The sequence below is a fragment of the Macrobrachium rosenbergii genome, chromosome 56 (assembly GCF_040412425.1).
Source record: "Macrobrachium rosenbergii isolate ZJJX-2024 chromosome 56, ASM4041242v1, whole genome shotgun sequence".
In the NCBI taxonomy this organism is placed as follows: domain Eukaryota; kingdom Metazoa; phylum Arthropoda; class Malacostraca; order Decapoda; family Palaemonidae; genus Macrobrachium; species Macrobrachium rosenbergii.
The window spans coordinates 65,706,363-65,729,079 of record NC_089796.1 but is presented as its reverse complement, the minus strand read 5'-3'; the positions used below and the strand labels follow the sequence as shown (position 1 = coordinate 65,729,079).

The following is a 22,717-nucleotide window of genomic DNA, read 5'->3' as shown; positions in this document are numbered from 1 at the left end:
AATTTCACGAGTCAGGCCTTCCATAAGTTTGCAATCTCACTAGACCGGAAGTCCATACAATTGCAACTTCACGAGTCCAGAAATCCATAAAATTGCAATTTCACGAGTCAGGAATTCCATAAAAATTGCAATTTCACGAGTCTGGAAGTCCATAAAATTGCAATTTCACGAGTCAGGAATTCCACAAAACTGCAATTTCATGAGTCAGGAATTTCATAAAATTGCAATTTCACGAGTCAGGGGTTCCATAAAATTGCAATTTCACGAGTCAGGGGTTCCATAAAATTGCAATTTCACGAGTCAGGTGTTCCATAAAATTGCAATTTCACGAGTCTGGAAGTCCATAAAATTGCAATTCCACGAGTCAGGAATTCCATAAATTTGCAATATCACGAATCAGGAATTCCATAAAATTGCAACTTCATGAGTCGGGAATTCCATAAAATTGCAATTTCGCGAGTTCGGAAGTCGACAAAATTGCAATTCCACGAGTCAGAAATTCCATAAAATTGCAATTCCACGAGTCATGAATTCCATAAATTTGCAATTCCATGAGTCAGGAATTTCATAAATTTGCAATTTCGCGAGTTCTGAGGTCCATAAGATCACAAAATCGCAAGTCAGGAATTCCATACCACTGCAATTTCTTGAGTCCGGAAGTTCACACCAATGCAGTCTCATAAGTTCAGATTCCATAAATTTGAAATTTCATGAAATCTCATCTTTCGAGAGTTTCAATTTCAGGACACCACAGTTTCATGAAATTGCAATGTCACCAGTCCACACTTCACGAGTTTGCAATTTCAGGACTGCACAACTTCACAAGTCTGCGGTTTCATGAAAATTCATTTTCACGAAGATGCAATTTCAGGAGTCTACAATTTCGTGAATTTGCAATACCATGAGTCCACATTTACATGACTTTGCAATTTCAGAAGTAAAAAATTTCATGACATTGCAATACAGAAAGACGAAATCGCTTCTTAACAAAGAAAAAATAAAATACCAAATCATAAAAATAAAATAAAAATGTAAGTAAATTATTAAAATACAAGGGTAGTAATGCATTGCATCTTCGCGTGAACTTATGAAGTTCCAACTGCACATTCTCAGGGAGACTGTTCCACAGTACAACAGTAACAGTATTAGGAATAATGGACCTCTGGAACTGAGAAGTTCAACAGCGAGGCACATTGGTGCTGCTGTTCAGCAAACCTGGGGAATAGCTGATAGTAGAATGATATAAAGATGAAATTGGATGAAATCTCCACAGTTACGCTTAAAGAGTGACAGTTAGAAAGGTTTGACAGCATGACTGAAGAAAAGATGAGGGAACGGAGGTAAAGTAAAAAGCTTAAAAAAATGGGTGTAACTAGGAGCCGAAGGGACGATGCAAACACCCTTTCAGTAATGCCTGAAGTGCACTAACACCTAACGGGCTTTCAACCAGTCAAAGATTGTGATAAGGGACGATGCAAACACCCTTTTAGTAATGCCTGAAGTGCACTAACACCTAAAGGGCTTTCAACCAGTCAAAGATTGTGATAAATTCTCTCAGTGTGTAAAATTTCACAAGAATCTGGAGGAAGACAAGATGATATGGTATTAGCAGAGGGACATACAGGCGTTTCAAAGTGCAATTTCTAATGCTATTAAAGGTCGATTTTGCGAAATATCTTCCTGTAAGAGAGAGAGAGAGAGAGAGAGAGAGAGAGAGAGAGAGAGAGAGAGAGAGAGAGAGAGAGAGAGAGAGAGAGAGAGAGAGAGGGTAAATGGAATTATCAATACGAGGCAGTGCGGTAGTGCAGAAATGTCTGATGGATGGGTTCATCAAGGTGGGGTGGGCATTGCCTCGTCGAGGCAATCTCTGGTATTCCGAGAATTGCCTCGACGAGGCATTCCCTGTTATTCTGAGAAATGCCTCGTCGAGGCATCCCCTAGTATTCTGATAACTAGCTCGTCGAGGTAATGTCTGGTATTCTGAAAATGATCACGTCGAAGCATTCCATGGTACTCTGAGAATTACCTAGTCCAGGCATCCAATGGTAGTCTGAAAAATACCTCGTCGAGGTATTTCATGAAGTTTTGAAAATGACCTCGTCAACATATTTCCTGCTATTTTGAGAACTGCCTCGTCGAGGCATTCCCCGCGATGTGAGAATGCCTCGTCGAAGCATTCCCTGGTGCTTTGAGAATTACCTCGTCGAGGCATTCCCATGATGTGAGAATTACTTCGTCGAGGCCTTTCCTATATTCTAATTTTCTATCTGCTTTCTCTCTCCCCATTCCATACCATCTGCAACCCACAACAGCTGCCTAGCGACCAAGTATATAATTCACTACTCAAGTCACAGACGCATACAGGAACTTTTTATTTATTTAAACGCGGCCAGACCTTCCTCACTTGTCCCAAGAACAGAGAGAGAGAGAGAAAGAGAGAGAGAGAGAGGAGTACATTAAATGCAGTGAGAGAGAGAGAGAGCATAAAAGCAAAGAGAGAGAGAGAGAGAGAGAGAGAGAGAGAGAGAGAGAGAGAGAGAGAGAGAGAGAGAGAGAGAGAGCATAAAATTGGCTGCATAGAGAGAGAGAGAGAGAGAGAGAGAGAGAGAGAGAGAGAGAGAGAGAGAGAGAGAGAGAGAGAGAGGAGCATAAAAGCATAGAGAGAGAGAGAGAGAGAGAGAGAGAGAGAGAGAGAGAGAGAGAGAGAGAGAGAGAGAGAGCAAAAGCATAGAGAGAGAGAGAGAGAGAGAGAGAGCATAAAAGCAGAGAGAGAGAGAGAGAGAGAGAGAGAGAGAGAGAGAGAGAGAGAGAGAGAGCAGGAAATGCAAATGATGCCACCAAGGGTAATTTAGCAAGCGGGTTACCAGGCGCAGTCCATTTGAACTTGGGGGCAAGAAAGTCACGTCGACCTCACTTCGTGACCTTTTCTTATCATTGCTGGGAAGGTCAAAAAGACCATTTACTCCCCTGGAAGTTATCCTTCGGAAGGAATAGGATACGGTGAAGTTATCCTTCGAAAGGAATAGGATATGGTGAAGTATATCAACTCGTCAAATCGTCCCAGTGCGGACGAGAGGAATTAAATTTGACGTGTATACATGAAAAGTAGCCAGAAATACTTCATAAATAGTGTGCTCTTTGGATGTTGGTTACATAGGAAGCAATTACATTATTATTATTATTATTATTATTATTATTATTATTATTATTATTATTATTATTATGAAGATGAACCCTGTTCATATGAAACAAACCCACAGGGGTCATTGACTTCAAATTCGAGCTTCCACGAATAAGGTGTTCATTAGAAAGAAGTACCAGAAGGTAATGGGAAATGCAGAAAGAAGAGATCACTTATTAAAAAACCAAAAATAAATCAACAAATTAATATATAAACAGATAAAAATTTAAGTAAATTATTAAAATGCAAGGAGAATTGTATTAGGGTAGTAATGCATTGCATCTTCGCTTGAACCTCTGAAGTTCCAAATTGCACGACATCCTCAGGGAGACTGTCATTTTAGCAAGAACTAAACATAAGTGTCTCGTTAAGTCTTAATAGGAAGCAAATTAAGATAATGACGGCATGTAATACAGATTATAATGTAGATATATAATATGGTTAATGATGCAACTCCTGACCTACATACTGACAACTGTATAGTAATTGTCGAATTTATCATAATTCTTTTTCCCTTTTGTCTGTTTAGACTAAGGATGTTGTACCCATGCTATCAAAGAATTTTAAGCCCCTGCAATAAGTGAATGCTGTACCCACGATATCAAAGAATGTTACGCCCATGCAGTAAATGAATGCTGTACCCACGCTATCAAAGAATGTTACGCCCATGCAATAAGTGAATGCTGTACCCATGCTATCAAAGAATGTTGTACCAATGCTCTCAAAGATGTTGTACACACACTATCAAAGAATGTTATGCCCATGCTATCAGTGAATGCTGTACCCATGCCATCCAAGAATGCTGTACCCATGCTGTAAAAGATGATGTACACACGCTATCAAAGAATGTTTTTTGTATAAATGCTATTAATAAAAGATGTACCCAACTATCATAGAATGTTGTTTTGTACGTACGCTATCAATGAATGTTGTACACACACTATCAAAGAACGATGTTTTGTACTTATGCCATCAGTAAATGCCGTACACACATTATCAAAGAATGTTGTTTTGTATTTATGCTATCAATGAATATTGTACACACAATATCAAAGAATGTTGTTTTGTACTAATGCTATCAATGAAAGTCGAAGCCAAGCAATCAAAGAATGCAGTTTTGTACTAACATTATCAATGAATGTTGTAACCTTACTGTCAAAGAATTTTATACTCATGCTATCATAGAATGTTGTACCAATGCTGTTAAAGATGTATCCATGCTATCAAAGAATATTGTGCCTATGCTATCAATGAATGTTGTATATGTATGCTATCAAAGAATGTAATATCTATATTATCAATAAATGCTGGACCTATGCTATCAAAATATGCTGAAGTAATGCTATCAAAGAATGTAGTACCCATGCTATCAAAATGTACTCGTGCTATAAAAAAATTTAGCAATGCTATTAATTAATGTTGTGCCCACGCTATAAAAATGTTTTACTAATGCTATAAAAATGTTGTGGTAATGCTATAAAAGAATGTTGTACCCATGCCATCAATTAAAGTTGTGACCACACAATAAAAATTGTTACTCATATTATCAAAACATTTTTTTGGTAATGCTACAAAAGAATGTTGTTTCCATAATAGTTATCAATTAATATTGTGCCCATGCTGTCAAAAATGTTGTACTCGTGCTATATAAAAATGCAGTAATGCTATCAAAAATGTACCCATGCTATAAAAAATGTTGTGGTCATGCTGCAAAAAGTGTAGTAGTATATCCAAAATATTGTGCCCACGCTATCAGAAATGTTCCACTCGTGCTATCAAAAAATGTTGTACTCATGCTATCAAAAAAATGTCGTAGTAATGCTACCAAAGAATGTTGTACCCCTGCTATCAAAAAATGTAGTAGTGCTATATATTGATGTTGTGCCCACGCTATAAAAAAAATGTTTTACTCACTCATGTTATCAAGAAGTGTTGTGGCAATGCTATAAAATAATGCTGTACCTATGCTATCAATTAATCTTGAACACATGCTATCAAAAATGCTGTAATTAAGCTATAAAAATATTGCTGTAATGTTATGAAAGAATGTTGTGCCCACACTATCAGAAATGTTATACTTATGCTATCAAAAATGTTGTACTCATGCTTTAAAAAGTGTTATAGTAATCTATCAAATAATGTTATGCCAACGATATCAGACATGTTATACTCGTGCAATAAAAAAATGTTGTACTCATGCCATCAAAAAATGTTGTAGCAATGCTACCAAAGAATGTTACGCCCACGCAATAAAAAATATAGCACTGAAGCTATCAAAAAAAATTTTGTAGTAATGTTGTCACAGAATGTTGTACCCATGCTGTCATTGAATGTTGTGCCACACTATAAAAAATGTTATAACCATGCCATCAAAGAACGTTATACCAATCCTATCAAAGGATGTTGTAATAATTCTATCAAAGAATGTTGTACCCATGCTATCAATGAATGTTGTACCCATGCTATCAATGAATGTTACGCCCACAATATAAAAACATTGTAGCCATGCTATCAGAGAACGTTATATCAATCCTATCAAGAGTTGTAATACTGCTATCAAAGAATGTTGTACCCATACTATCAATGAATATTGTGCCCACAATATAAAAATGTTGTACAAACCATGCTATCAAAGAACGTTATAACAATCACATCACAGGATACTGTAATAATGCTATCAAAGAATGTTGTGCCCATGCTATTAATGAATGTTGTACCCATGCTATCAATGAATGTTATGCCCACACTATCAAAGTTGCTGTAACCATGCTATCAAAGACTGTTATACCAATCCTAATAAACAACGTTTTAACCATGCTATCAGAGAATGTTGTACCAATGCTATCAATGAATATTGTACCCATGCCACCAATGAATGTTGTGCCCAGGCTATCAAAGTTGCTGTAATCATGCTATCAAACACCATTATACCAATCCTAACAAACAATGTTTTAACAATGCTATCAAAGAATGTTGTACCTATTCTATCAACGAATGCTGTACCCATGCTATCAATGAATGTTGTGCCCATGCTACCAAAGTCACTGTAATCATGCTATCAAAGACCGTTATACCAATCCTAACAAACAACGTTTTAACAATGCTATCAAAGAATGTTGTACCCTTGCTATCAATGAATGTTGTACCCATGCTATCAATGAATGTTGTGCCCATGCTATCAAAGTTGTTGTAACCATGCTGTCAAAGACTGTTATACCAATCCTATGAAACAACGTTTTAACAATGCTATCAAAGAATGTTGTACCCACGCTTTCACTCTTTTCACCTAATTAGATGATTAAAGATCATACGTTTGAAATACTGAAAAAGATGCTTTCCTAGATTATTGAGACACTGCATAGCCCTAACTAAAAACTAATCCTTAATGTATGCCACTGATAAATTAAGCCCACTACAATTAAAGCTTACTACAACAACAGTCATATCTACAAATGCTATGCTAATGAGGGGGTTTACATACCCAGCCATTAAACAAAGTCTCTTTTCTCTCTCCCATTTGCTGAGGTCGTTATCAACATGAGATCATCACAGGACGATTTTATACCGCCTGGGGACTTGCAAACCTGTCGTTAATGCCAGCAATAAAAGAAAATTGTAGGCCAGTGATAGATTGTGTTATGAAAGTGAGTACAGAGGGTAATGCCTTCTATTTGGGGTTGTATACCTATATAATTTCTATATATAAATATATATATATAGTATATATAAATATATATATATATATAATATATATATATATATATATATATATATATATGTGTGTGTACATATAGTATATATGCATTTATATATGTAACAAATATATATATATATATATATATATATATATATATATATATATATATATGTATTTATATATTTGTCCTTTGGAGGGATGGGGAAACCAGGAGGGTACAGCCTTTTGGTTTCTCAACTAGTCTTTAGGACTAAGGCTGCTAGCCACACGACCTTTTGCCTTTTCACCAAATCTTTTGGGATGAAGTTAGGCCCAAGACCGTCTCCACATTTGCTGCGACCTGCCACATCAAATAAATTGCAAGTACATATTTCGCTACAAAGGCCTGTACTCTTATTCACTGATGTGATTCCATTTGGCAGTTCGTAGGTTAGCATCACACAACAGAGGGGATTGACTCTTCACTTATTACCCACTAGGATTCTAGGCTTGTAGTACTGAGCATTTCCCGCAAAGTGGGAGGCAATCGGTGAGTTTATGTAACTGGGAGATGTCTACTCTAAAAGATTTTAATAGGTCTTATGGATCAAAACTCTTACTGAAGATGTCATTTATTCTCTTACACGTTGGTCATACATTTTTTTCAGTTTGTCTTTTCTCTACAAAAAGTTGTTTATTTTTCGTTTCCAGGGATGACCATATGGAGGAGTCGTAAGAGAGAATAGAATAGGATATAGAATTTAGGCCAAGGCCAAGCGCTGGGACCTATGAGGTCATTCAGCGCTCAAAGGGAAATTGACAGTAAGAAGGTCTGAAAGGTGTAACAGGGGGCAAATCTCGCAGCTGCACTATGAAACATTGTTGGGAGAGGGTGAAAAGTCAGATGGAAGAAAAAGAATACGAAAGGAGGTACTTTAAAATGAATGAGAGGTTGCAGCTAGGGGCCGAAGGTACGCTGCAAGGACCGTTCAGTGATGCCTACAGTGCACCACGAGAGGTGAACTGACGGCAATACCCATCCTACGGGGGGTGGAGTAGTAAGGGGCGATTCCTTTTTGCAGTTGCTTATAAAGTATTTGTTTCTTCTTCATGACGATTTTGCAGTAAGTCATCCAAAAGAGCACAGAGCCTGATTCTCGAATTTCCTCCTGTAAATATTCCCACTTCTCTACAGGGGCCTTCTTTTGTCACCTGATCTCGGACTCGACTTTGAAAAGCTCCTGGATCTGGCTGGTCTAGTCTCTGCAGGACATTTTGTCTTCAAGCACTGCAGTGAGTGTCTGCTGCTTTCTCCTGTTCCGGACTCGTGAAATTGCAAATTAATTGAATATCTATATCGTGAAATTGCAAGTTTATGGAATGTTGGAATCGCAAAATTGCAATTTTATGGACTTCCTCACTCGTGAAATTGTAAATTTCTTGGCCTTCCAGACTCGTGAAATTGCAATTTCATGTACTTCCGGACTCGTGACGTTGCAATTTTATGGACTTCAGGACTCATGAAACTGGAAGTTACGGAATTCCGGACTCGTGAAATTGCAATTTCATGGAATTCCGAACTGGCGAAATTGCAATTTTATGGGATTCCGAACTTGTAAAATTGCAATTTTATGGAATTACTCTGAAGTCTGTAGCAATGTAGTATAACTGATGTTAGGCACTGCCTTCCCGTATTCTTGAAAAAGTACGTCACAGAAGGGGAATATTCATCAATACTCTTCTCTGCTGTGATATTGGAAAAGTGATCCTATGGATTATGGATACTTGAGCCTGGAACTCCTTGATACAACATCTCTGTGCCCGAGCAAATGGCAAGGTTGAGTGACCAAGTTGAGAACAGGTTTTTCAAATGCATGGTTGATTGGGTGACCAAGATAAGAACAGGTTTTTCAAGCACATGGTTGACTGGGTGACCAAGATGAGAACAGGTTTTTCAAATACATGATTGATTGGGTGACCAAGATAAGAATAGGTTTTTCAAATACATGGTTGATTGGGTGACCGAGATGAGAACAGGTTTTTCAAATACATGGTTGATTGGGTGACCAAGATGAGAACAGGTTTTTCAGATACATGGTTGATTGGGTTACCAAGATGAAAACAGGTTTTTCAGATACATGGTTGATTGGGTAACCAAGATAAGAACAGGTTTTTCAAATACATGGTTGATTGGGTGACCAATATGAGAACAGGTTTTTCAAATACATGGTTGATTGGTTGACCAAGATAAGAACAGGTTTTTCAAATACATGGTTGATTGGGTGACCAATATGAGAACAGGTTTTTCAAATACATGGTTGATTGGTTGACCAAGATAAGAACAGGTTTTTCAAGTACATGTCAACCAATTGCACGTACAAAAAAAAAAATCCATTCCTACATCAAACTGGAGAGAGAAAGAAACCTCTTTTGTGTACACAATGTGCTTCTGTGGTACAGACATAAATCTAGATTTGTCTGAGCCAGCCTAGCATTTTACCGTGACATCCACCTACATTTACTTGTCATGGGCTCGAAGTTTTGGGACGGGAATATAAAATTTAGGCCGAATGCCAAGCGCTGGGACCTATGAGGCTATTCAGCACTAAAAGGGAAATTGAGGTGTAAAAAGGTTTGAAAGGTGTACCTGGAGGAAAACCTCGCAGTTGCACTATGAAACAATTGTTAGGAGTGGGTGGAAAGCCATATTATGGAAGAAAGAGAATATGGGCGGAGGTACGGTAAAAGAAATGAAAGGAGTTGCAGTTAAGGAACAAAGAGACACTGCAAAGAACCTTACGTAATGCCTACAGTGAACCGCGTGGGGTGCACTGACGGCACTACCCCACTACGGGGTCGAAGTTTTGAAACAAAAGATCCGGTTTGTAGCCACGACAAAAACAGACCCTATTCATTCTCAAAGGCGCTTTGATCTCTTGCCCTGAATCGCATTTATCAATTTTTCAGTTCCTCCTGAAGTAATGGACGATTCTTTCAAAGCTGACGAATACATTATTGAGGAGATTACTCCACGTTCATTCAGGGCAGTTCATGAAGCTTCATATCATACCGGTACAGAAACTGACAGTATGAGTGCCTGTATTTGTTACATGTCAAAAATGCCCAACCAGGTCTAATTCTCACATAGCTATAGCCTAATCTTTTAAACTTATCAAGAGCAAAGTGTATCAATTTTTTCTATTGGCAGAAAAATGACCAGGTATTAAAAATTGTGAGGAACGGATGACTGAAATGACAATTCTGCTTAAAACAAAACTGTTTATGAATTAAATCGCTCTTGGAACAATGAGAACAAAGGGTAAAAGAAAGAGAGAGAAGCAAAAGAGACGGCTCCTGGCGGTGAAACGAAACTGAGGTAACGCAAAATGACAAACTCGTGTTTTCGAAGTCAAGCCATTGTTTTGGAATTCCGTCCAGCCATAAAACGGGGTCATGGTTGAATTCCCCAGACGGAATCAATACGCACAAGGGGCGCTTCTGGTAAATAAAACAGAAACCAAGTGAAAAATGCGCCGAAATTTCTTCGGCACAATCGAGTTTTCTGTACAGAAGCTACAGCGTATAATCAAGGCCACCGAAGGTAGATCTATCTTTCGGTGGTCTCGGTATAATGCTGTATGAGCCGTGGCCCATGAAACTTGAATCACGGCCTGGTGGTGGCCTACCCTATATCGTTGCCAGAGGCACGATTATGGCTAACTTTAACTTTAAATATAGGTACAATAAAAACTACTGAGGCTAGAGGGCTGCAATTTGGCACGTTTGATCAACATACCAATTTGCAGCCCTCTAGCCCCAGTATTTTTTAGGATCTGAGGGAGGACAGAAAAAAGTGCGGACAGAAAAAACTGCGGACAGAATAAAGTGCGAACAGACAGACAAAGCCGGCACAATAGTTTTCTTTTACAGAAAACTAGAAAATGTAATTAGAAGGTTGAAAAACCTCTTACTACGATAAAGGTTTTCTGTACGAGTATTTACGCTGAGTTTCTAAAGCGACGGTCGGTATTATGACCAAAAATAGTTTTATCAAGATCTGGGGAAAAACTTCAGCTGGCCCGAGAATGTTCTTTGTCAATGGCGCGCCAAAGAAGTTTTCAAACCCTGAAAAGAACTGAGGCGGTAATATGGAACTTGTACATAAAAACTTAGGGCAGAGACCAGGCGAAGGGGCCTATGAGGTCACTCAGCGCTGAAAATAATGTTGAAACAACTGTCAGGAGAGGGCTGAGGAAAGTAAGATGGAAGGAACAGAATATGAACGGAGGTACAGGAAAAGGAATGAAAGGGGTCGCACTTAGGGGCCGAAGGGACGCAGCAAAGAATATTAAGTGATGCCAACAGTGCACCGCATGAGGTGCACTGACGGCACTGCCACTACGGGGTTGAGGAGGTAATGAAACAGTGGGGCTGGAGAAAGTCCTTTTCATGTCATGATTACCCATTAGGGAAAGATAACAATTTTGTCAAATATGGAACAATATGGAACAGATGAATCCGAGTCTTTTTTCACTTACTCGATTAGTGCTAGAATTAAAAATACCTTTTTTATAGGAATGAAGGGGGCTAGGGCCGTATTACACTGGTATCGGGATGGGTATGTATATGGAAACGATAATATAATATAATATATATATATATATATATATATATATATATATATATATATATATATATATATATAAATGTAAACACACACACACACACATATATATATATATATATATATCAAGACTTCAATTAAACTGACACATATAAATACAGAGGAAACATGTGTCCGACGATGAGGCTACCAGACAATGAGGACAGAAAAGTCCTTGGATGTTTGTAACGTTTTTGAATCAAAATCTCTGCTAGATTCCATCCCGTTTAAGTGAGGTCCTGTTACTGATTGTATTAATGCAAAGAATAATTGTGCAAGTGATCAAGTCTAATATATACACACAAATATAATATATATATGTATATATATATATATATGTTTGTGTGTATATATATACACACACACACACACATATATATATATATATATATATATATATATATATATATATATATATATATATATATATATAATATATATATATAATATATATATATATATATATATATATATATATATATATATATATATACAAAACACTTTAAAGGCAACGTGACCTGATTTTTCCAATAAAAAATATATAAAATGAATAAAACTGACACACATGAGAGCACAACTTCAATTTACACCAACGAAAAACGAAATGATAATTATACTGGACAGTTGAGGCTGCGTGACTTCAATTTGAAAAGCCTAAAATAAAAAAATATAAATAAAAAGCAACATAAAGTTAATGGAGTCCATCTTTCTACTAAAATGAAAAATAACAATTTTACACTTATTGCAGTATGATTTTAACTCGACGCCATTAGCAAAAAAAGTATATTATTATTATTATTATTATTATTATTATTATTATTATTATTATTATTATTATTATTATTATTCAGATGATGAACCATAATTATATGGGAAAATGCCTACCATTAGCTACTGACTTGCAATTGCATTATTATTATTATTATTATTATTATTATTATTATTATTATTGCAATTATTATTATTATTATTATTATTATTATTATTATTATTATTATTATTATTATTTTATTATTCAGATGATGAACCATACTCATCTGTAACAAGCCTACCATTGGGGCCACCGACTTGCAATGCAAGCTTCCAAAGAATATGGTGTTCATTTGAAGGAAGTAACAGAAATATACAAATTAAAATATCATACTTTGGTTGGAGCATGACTTTTAATTCTGCTCCATGGAGATCGGTTACACACACCTGCAGCAATATGGCTCAGCTCTTACATAAACATGAAAAAAATGTCGTAATCTCTGCTAAACAGAATTCACGATGCCGTAACACGCCCGCGTGTGTGACAAGACCCCGAAATTTTAAATGAGAGCCTCTTATTTAAATGAGTAAAAAAAGGTGTAATGCCAGGCGCACCATTTAAGAAACTGACTGAAAGGTGGGTTTTAAAACACGTCCTTCAAATCTTTCTTCAATGCACCCAAGAGGTATTCAAAGGGAAATCTCAGCCTGCAATAAGAGACCAGATACAGGAATAGGTGATAAATAAATAAAGATGAGAGAACAGAAAATAAAATAGATGCACCTGAAATTCTGCAGATTCACCTGAAATTCAGGAGATAAACTGAATTCAGAGGATACATCTGCATTCTGGGGACACACCTGAATTCAGGAGATACATCTAAAATTCAGGAGACATGCCTGAATTCAGGAGGTACACCTGAAACTCAGGAGATACGCTTGAAATTCAGAAGATACACCTGAATTTAGGGAGATGCATCCGAATTTAGGATATGCATATGAAATTCAGGTGGCACACCTCAGTTCAGGAGATACACCTAAATTTAGAAGATACACCTGAAATTCAGGAGATACACCTGAATTTAGGAGATGCATCTGCATTAAGGAGGCACACCTGAGTTCAGGAGATACATCTGATTTTCAAGAGATACGCCTGAATTTAGGAGATGCACCTGAATTCAGGGAATAAATCTAAATTTAGGAGAGACACCTGAATTCAGGGGATACTCGTACACATGAAATTCAGAAGATTAAAAATTCGGGAGACACACCTGAATTCAGGGGATATACCTTAAATTCAAGGGATACACGTGAAATTCGGGGGATACACCTGAATTCATGAAACGATCCTTAATTCATGGGATACATTTAATTCAGGAAATACAACTGAAATTCATGGGATACAGCTGAAATTCATGGGATACAACTGAAATTCGGGAGATATACCTAAATTCAGGAGACACGCCTGAATTCCGGGGATACACCTAAAATTCTTGGGATACACCTGGAATTAGTGTGTCTGCCGCATCGGAAAAAAGGGCTTGGAAACCCAGTAACCCCAACACTACTGAGGAAAATATGCGTTTTTAAAATCGTTGCAAATTCAGCCATCAGCATTACTAAAAGGTGTTTGCAACGTCCCTTCGGCCCCCAAGCTGCACCCACTTCTTAGCCTTTTACTTTACCTCCGTTCCCGATTTCTTTCTTCAACATTGCTCTCCAACACCTCTGACTATTACTTCTTAGTGCAGCTGTGAGCTTCCTTCCAGTTCCACCTTTAGATCCTTGTACTTCATCTCTTGTATTTTCTCGATCTCTTCACCTTGCTGTCCAACCACTCCAACTCCCACCTTTCATTGTCTGAAACCCTGATGCCCGAAAGTGCCCCAGTGCTCGGCTCCACAGCCTAAATTTCATATAACCGAATCAGTCAACCTCCAGTTACCGAGGAATTAAACTTGGGCGAACCACTTCCTCTGATTAGTGATTCACGAGACAACTGTGCCTATCTTAGTCCAATAGCTAAGAACGAAAACCCTTCCTCCGTCCCCAGGGATTTTTGTAGAATATAGAATAGAATATAGAATTTAGGCTAAAGGCCAAACGCTGGGACCTATGAGGTCATTCAGCGCTGAAACGGAAATTGACAGTAAAAAGGTTTGAAAGGTGTAACAGGAAGAAAACCTCGCAGTTGTACTATAAAACAATTGTTAGGAATGGTTGGATAGCAAGATGAAAGAGAGAATATGAGTGGAGGTACAGTAAAAGGAATGAAAGGGGTTGCAGCTGAAGGCCGAAGGGACGCTACAAAGAACCTTAACTAATGCCTACAGTGCACAGCGTGAGGTACATTGAAGGCACCAAAGTTCAGTTTTTTTTTTTTACTTCTGAAAACAAAACAAAAAAAGTCCATAGAATATTTTCCAAAAGCGATTGAAACATATTTTGTTAGACGCTATAATGAACCAGTAATTGATCTTAAGAATGCCAATATCTCTCATATTTATGAAAACTTTGCCAAAATGTCTGATACTTTATGGTTAATTTGCAAGAATATTGATATGCCAGGAGCTCAGACTGTCTCCAGTTAGTCAAGGTGGTTATCTTTATTATGAAACGAAAATGTAGGTGATAAATCTAAGAACGGTGTACCTTCATTAGTTATAATGATGGTGTCGGTATGCAGGTAGACGAAAATTCTAGATTGCATTCCTCACAAGAGGCTGACACGAGAATAATTCTACACCTCAATGATATTAGTAAATCAACCATAGAAGACCACAGCATTATAATCCGATTTCCAGATACTGACATCTTCGCTCTTCTTGTGAAGTTTTCAAAGAATAAAACAAATTGCTTTATTTGACACTGGCTCGGGTAACCAAAGGCAGCTTGTTGATGTGAAAAAAGTTTCTCCAAAAACTGGAAGTGAAATGTGTGAGGCACTGTCTTCCTGACAAGTAAATACCGGCTGTGATACAGATACCGCTTTTTTTCAGGAAAGGGGAAATCATTGCCATCAAGACTTCTGAAAAAGTATCCACGATTTGTAGACACATTCAGGAGCCTTGGAAAGGCATCTTATACAGAGGAAAACACAAACCTTGAACTTGAACATTTCACTTAACGCATGTATAAAGATAATTTTAATGAAACATCAGTAAACGAGCTCAGCTATAAAATATTCCTGCATCGCTTCATCCCAACACAAGGGATGCTTTCCTCTGACGATGGCACTGATGTAGGTTTGTTGCCTCCAAGCCAGACGTCATTTATAGAACACATGAAAAGCGCTAATTATCAAACTCTGATTTGAATAAGGCAGGTGAGCTACATCCTCATAAAAGTTAACGATGATTTGCAGTTCAGTTCATGTAGCGGTTCGTTAATGCCACGAAAATTAACAGAAGTATTACGTGAGGAGGAAGAGGCCATTCTGAAGTAGAGGCTGAAAACTTTTAAGACTGTTTTTCTGAAACGGAATTTTTATTAATACACTAAGACATTAACTTTTGTAGGAAAGTATGGTCCCTTTTTATATTTTGTTAGTATTTGTCATATTTCAAAAACTTAAAATCATTCTTTTGTATTTTTTCTTCCTATGGACATTGTATCTGCTCAACAAGAATTTCTTCCAGATCTGAGAGATAGTAAACGAACAAAAAATTTTTTTGCTTATCAGTGCCCTTGTTAAAAGGAAATTTTTCGTACATTAGACAATAAATCACTGATTTTAGTTTTCTGGGTGAAAGAAAACTACCGAGATGGCTTTGTCCGTCCGTCCGCACTTTTTCTGTCCGCAATCAGATCTTAAAAACTGCTGAGGCTAGAAGGCTGCAAATTGGTATTTTGATCATCCACCTCCAATCATCAATCATACCAAATTGCAGCCCTCTACCCTCAGTAGTTTTGTTTTATTTAAGATTAAAGTTAGCCATGATCGTGAGTCTGGCAACGATATAGGACAGGCCACCACCGGGCCGTGGCTGAAAGTTTCATGGGCCGCGGCTCATACAGCATTATACGCTGTACAGAAAACTGGATTGCGCTGAAGAAACTTCGGTGTATTTTTTTCAACTTGTTTATATTGAATTGGATTAACAGGTAACTTGTTAAGAATTATAAGAGGAGTTGTAAAGTTAAAAGAAATATATGAATATATCAAATAAGTACTGAAACAGCACATAGCAAGTATATGAAAAATATGTGACTCTTGGTTATCATAATTTAAGTATAATAATGTTGCACCATTTTGAACTTTGGCTCTAGCACTTCAAAATCACCAAGATCAGAATGGTAAACAAAGTGACTGATTCTATAAATTTCATATTAAACAGAAAAAATTACAAAATAAACAGTGAGTGGAAGGGGGGGCTAGGGGAAGGAGGTAAAACGCTGACTCTCGGTCTGATATTCTTCTAGTTGACTGCAAGATCGCCACTGATATATTTTTTTACTATACCCATTTACTCCCTTATATAACGCTGAATATAGTTTATTGTACTTGATGTGACACGAGCTTATGAAAATATTTTGGGAAATGAAAGAAAACGTAATTCTGAGCAGAAAATGTTCTATAAAGATATGTATCTTAGGGCTTCGTTTGTTGGCGAGAGGAATTTTAAAATAACCATTCATCATCAACACTGCTCTCGGGCGCGGGAGGTTGTTAATGGGCGGTTGGAGTAGCTTGGGATGGGGGGTGATGAAACAAATGAGGCAAGAGGATTGCTCATCTTTTAATTATGATTCTTTTTATTTCAAGTAATCTTATTTTAACAATTAGTTTACGGTGGTACCATATGGCTTTACGTATCAAGTAGTGTAAATGTTGCTTGGCAACGTTTATTTATGATCGTTGAATTCTAGCGCAATCTGTCTTGATTAGAACTATACGACAACTCTGTATGACTTATTAACTTGGAAATTGAGTTTCTATAGTATTTTGTCTGCTTATCATGAATTTACCGTTATTTTTGGCGGTCGACTGTAATTAATCTGTAATTAACCTCAGAACTGATATATTATTGTATGCTGGCCATCCTGGAATGCCATTGCATATGTGCAGTGTTACAGGGAAAGTTGGTAAAAAGTGGTTTCCTTCAACGGGGGTGTTCCGGCCTATAGTTCCTTTTATAATAGGTTTCCTTAGCCCATCCCTTCTTGAACATATGGCTCCCACATGCCTTGCGTATGCACGGAACCATTCCAGGGTGGCCATCATAACAATAACATGCACGTTCTCTCTACCTGTGTCTTACCCCACCCAAAACCCCGCTTTCCCAAAGGGTCCCTGATAGAGATGTGAGGTTAATAATAACTGACCGCCAATAAACACCACCACCTCCTTCATCAGCAACACTAAAAGTATAGAAAAACTCAATTTCCAAGGTAATAAGCTGTGCAGATTTCTTCTACAGTTTTACCCTGTCCTGCCACCTGGTCATGGAATTGGTGAATCAGGATCCATGAATGACTAGGCCTACGCTTATGACTGGTGTCTAATGAATACTTCTGGTGGAGGGGAAGAGATTTTTAATAATGCATTTTTAAATCTTTGATGGGTGTCTAATAAATGAGCCTACCTTCGATGGTGGGGAGACTCAATTAGGATTGCTTTTCTTTTTCTTTTTTGTTATCAGTGTCCAATGAATACCACTGATGGATAGGAACAGGGTTTCAGTGATGTATACATTTTTTTTTTTTTTTTGTTCAGTATCCAAAGAATACATATGACTCGGAGGTACTTTATTCACATTGGCCTAATCACTCCGTCCTCCCGCCCAATATCCCCTGACCACTCTGACATCCCGTACACCATCTTACTCGCCCAGGATCAGTTTTAATGCGAAACAGTTATTTTAAGAATTCACCTCACCGGCAAACGAAGCCTTAGAAAGTATATCTTCACGGAAATTTTTTATCAAAATTGCTTTTTTTTTTATTTCCCGAAATATTTGCATATACTCGTGTTACACATTGTATATGAAATAATATCTACAAATTTGAATTTTATAAATAATATGGTTTTATTGTCTCTTTTCTAGAAAACATAGAGCAAGTACAATTATCTGGTTTTCTCTCAAAAGGAAAAATCAGTATCTAAAGTCGATTTACAATATCATAAATTAGTTTTACGGTAAAATAAATGAAACCATTGAATTCAGCATACATTAAAACATTTTATATTAATGCACAACTAACCAAAATTAGCTTATTCATATCAACGCCATGTGAAAATGCATATTATTTTAATAGATTTTTTCTGTGAAAGTGTTTCTTATTTTGATTCTATCATCTCCAAAAGCCCCAAAGAAGAGAGGGTAAACAAGCAGATTCTGAATCTATGGGCTCTAGACAATATAAAGAGCAAGGTCTGCAAAAAAACGTCCCTGGCTGGCTTACGGACTATATGGAGGGGGTGGGGGGACGCCCTTACCTATCCCTAGCCTGGACGGCTTACCCAAAGCACGTGGCGTTTCCACTATACGTGGAGGTCCTCCACTCAGTAACAGTCCTGCTCCAGAATGCTTCTTTGTTTGTTGCGAAACTTGCAACAATTGTTCTTCTTCTCCCGGCTTGCTAGGAGTGACGACAGAAAAAAAGTTTGTTTTCTGATGATTTCTTTTTCAACACGGCTTTTCCAGGTCTGATATCTGTCTTATTACCATATATAGGTAAGCGTTTCCATAGACAGAAAGACAGAGAACTGAGCAAAGATATCCAAAAGCAGAAAGACAGCGAATTGAGCAAACGCTTCCAAAGACAGGAAAACAGAAAACTGAGGAAACGCTTCAGACAGGAAAAACAGAAACTGAGGAAACGCTTCCACAGGAAAAGTCTCAAAGACAGGAAACAGAAAAAACTGAAACGCTTCCAAAGACAGGAAACGCACTGAGGAAACGGGCTTCCAAAGACAGGCTGAAAAACTGAGGAAACGCTCAAAGACAGGAAACAGAAAACTGAGGAAACGCCAGGAAAAACAGAAACTGAGCAAACGTCAAAGACAGGAAAAACACTGAGGATCAAAGACAGGAAAACAGAAAACTGAGGAAACGTAAAGACGGAAAATTTGAGCAACGCTTCCAAAGACAGGAAAACAGAAAAACTGAGGAAACGCTTCCAAAGCACAGGAAAACAAAAAGCTGAGGGAACGCTTTGAGGAAACGCTTTCCAAAGACAGGAAAACGGAAAAACTTCCAAAGACAGGAAAACAGAAAACTGAGGAAACGCTAAAAGACAGGAAAACAGAAAACTTGTTCCAAAGACAGGAACAGAAAAACTCTTCCAAAGACAGGAAAACGGAAACCTCCAAAGCACAGGAAAACAGAAATTGAGGAAACGCTTAAAGACAGGAAAACGGAAAACGAGTGAAAACGAGGAAAATGAGACAGAAAAAAACGTTCCAAAGACAGGAAAAAACAGAAAAACTTGCTCCAAAGACAGGAAAACAGAAAACTGAGGAAATGATTGAGAAACGCCCAAAGACAGGAAACAGAAACTCTTTTCAGGAAAACACGACTAAAGACAGGAAACGGAAAGCTTTTCCAAAGACCAGGCTCCAAAGACAGGAAAACGGAAAACTATCTCCAAAGACAGGAAAACTGGAAACTCTTCCAAAGACAGGAAAACAGAAACTGAGGAAATGGAAGCTCTCAAAGACAGGAAAACGGAAAACTGGAGGGAACGCTATAGGAAACTGAGGAAAGCTTTTCCAGACAGAAAAACAGAAAATTAAGCAAACGCTTCCAAAGACAGGAAAACGGAAAATTGATGACAAAGAAAATATCCAGAAAAAGCAGAAAGACAGGAAAACGAACTTCAAAGACAGAAAACAGAAAACGCTTTTCCAAAGACAGGAAAACAGAAAAACTGAGGGAAACGCTTCCAAAGACAGGAAAACAGAAAACTGAGGAAACGCTTCCAAAGACAGGAAAACAGAAAACTGAGGAAACGCTTCCAAAGACAGGAAAACGGAAAACTGAGGAAACGCTTCCAAAGACAGGAAAACAGAAAACTGAGGAAACGCTTCCAAAGACAGGAAAACAGAAAACTGAGGAAACGCTTCCAAAGACAGGAAAACAGAAAACTGAGGAAACGTCAAAACAGAAAAAACTGAGGGGCTTCCAAAGACAAGAAAATAGAAAACTGAGGGAAACGCTCAAAGACAGAAACAGAAACGCCTAAAGACAGGAAAAACAGAAAACTGCTTCAAAGACAGGAAAACAGAAAACTGAGGAAACGCTTCCAAAGACAGGAAAACGGAAAGCTGAGGAAACGCTTCCAAAGACAGGAAAACAGAAAACTGAGGAAAACAGGTAAAACAGAAAATTGAGAAAACAGAAACGCTCCAAAGACAGGAAAACGGAAAAGACAGTTTCCAATGACAGGAAAAAAAAACAGAAACTCCAAAGACAGGAAAACAGAAACTGAGCAAACAAGGCTCCAAAGACAGGAAAAGAAAAACTGAGGAGACGCTTCCAAAGACAGGAAAACAGAAAAAAACTGAAAACAGAAAACACTTCCAAAGACAGGAAAAACGGAAAAACTTAAAACTGATGGAAACGCTTCAAAGACAGGAAAACAGAAAAACTGAGGAAACGCTTCAAAGACAGGAAAAAAACGGAAAGAAAACTGAGGAAACACTCAAAGACAGGGAAAACGGAAAACTGAGGAACGCTTTTCCAAAGACAGAAAAAGACAGGAAAACGGAAAACTGCTTTCCCAAAGACAGGAAACGGAAAGCTGAGGAACGCTTTCCAAAGACAGGAAAACAGAAAACTGAAAAAGCCAAAGACAGGAAAAACAGAAAACTTCAAAGACAGGAAAACAGACAGGAAACAGGAAAAAAATTGGAGAAAACTGAGGAAACGCTTCCAAAGACAGGAAAACGGAAAACTGAGGAAATGCTTCCAAAGACAGGAAAACAGAAAAGAAAATTGACAGGAAAACTGCTTAAACGCCTAAAAGACAGGAAAACAGAAAATTGATGGAAAACTGAGGAAACGCTTCCAAAGACAGGAAAATAGGAAAACTGAAAATTGAGCAAATGCTTCCAAAGACAGGGAACGGAAAAGACAGGAAAAACAGAAAACTGAGGAAAACGCTTCAAAGACAAAGACAGAAAGAAACAGAAACTGGGAGATTCAAAGACAGTGGAAAACGTTTCCAAAGACAGGAAAAAGAAACAAATGAAACTGAGGAAATGCTCCAAAGACAGGAAAACAGAAAACTGAAATGCTTCCAAAGACAGGAAACTGAAAACGAGGAAACGCTTCCAAAGACAGGAGAACTGAAATGCTTCAAAGACAAACGGAAAAATTTCCAAAGACAGGAAAAGAAAACTGAGGAAAAAGCCCACAGACAGAAAAACTGCTTCCAAAGACAGGAAAACGAAAATTGAGCAAACGCTTCCCAATTGAGGAACGCCAGCGACAGAAAACAGAAAATTGAGCAATCAAAGACAGGAAAGTAGAAAACTGAGAAATTGACAGGAAACGTTTCCAAAAGACAGAAAGACAGAGTTGAGTAAATAAAGACTAAATGACAAAAGAAGTAAATGTTTCTAAAGACAGACATACAGAGAATTGAGCAAACATTTACAAAGACAAAAGAAAAACTGAGAGAACTGGAAACGTTTCAAATATTCCCAAAAAGAAAAACAAAAAAATTCCCAAAGAGAGTTGGAGCTAACGTTTCCACAGACAGAAATAGAGAGAATTCCACACTGGGGAAAAATAATGGTTGATTAAGCATTGGGAGGTTATCTGGCATCACAGAAAATGGAAAGTGAATATGAATCTAAAATAAAGATGAATTTAACTAGTTCAAAAACAAAAAAGACACTGACAAAAACGTCACCAAACAAAACAACTACATTCCTGAACAAACAACGTTTGGGAACCCTATCCTTTTCAAAATTATTTCAACTGGTAAAACTTAACGAAATATTAACCAATATTTTATAGAGTTAAAGAAACAAACTTATACAGAATATTATGAGATTTAATCTCCCACTATGGAGTTCATTCCCTGATTAGGTATTCCTTATTTTCCTATAATTTTCTTTTCAAAGGGCGTTTTCCTTCCACATATCCAACGGGTCTCGATCGGGCCAGGGAAATAAACGTGTCACAGGGCCTTGGAATAATGCTTGTGGTAATTATAATTAACATACAACATACATGCATATATGTGTATATATATATATATATATATAAATGTATACATATATATATATTTATTATATATATACATATTTGTACATATATATTATATTTATATATATATATATGTACATATATATTTGTATATATATTATATATATATATATATACATATACGTATATGTACATATATATATCAATATATAATGTATATATAATGTATATAACAAATCATTATATAATTTATATATACGTATACATAAATATCTATATATATATAA

General features: G+C 37.2%; 3 protein-coding genes across 3 annotated transcripts; all 3 read left to right on the top strand.

Annotated features, from left to right (window-relative positions):
* Nucleotides 1-20,043: 20,043 nt before the first annotated feature.
* LOC136836229 (splicing regulatory glutamine/lysine-rich protein 1-like) lies at nucleotides 20,044-20,457 on the top strand. Its single transcript, XM_067100232.1, has one exon. The coding sequence runs from the start codon at nucleotides 20,044-20,046 to the stop codon at nucleotides 20,455-20,457; it is 414 nt and encodes a 137-aa protein (XP_066956333.1).
* A 371-nt stretch (nucleotides 20,458-20,828) lies between these two features.
* On the top strand, nucleotides 20,829-21,260 carry LOC136836228 (uncharacterized). Its single transcript, XM_067100231.1, has one exon. It carries the CDS (start codon nucleotides 20,829-20,831, stop codon nucleotides 21,258-21,260), a length of 432 nt encoding a protein of 143 aa, XP_066956332.1.
* Nucleotides 21,261-21,319: 59 nt separating this feature from the next.
* On the top strand, nucleotides 21,320-21,673 carry LOC136836227 (uncharacterized protein DDB_G0286299-like). Its single transcript, XM_067100230.1, has one exon. The coding sequence runs from the start codon at nucleotides 21,320-21,322 to the stop codon at nucleotides 21,671-21,673; it is 354 nt and encodes a 117-aa protein (XP_066956331.1).
* The last annotated feature ends 1,044 nt before the right edge of the window (nucleotides 21,674-22,717 follow it).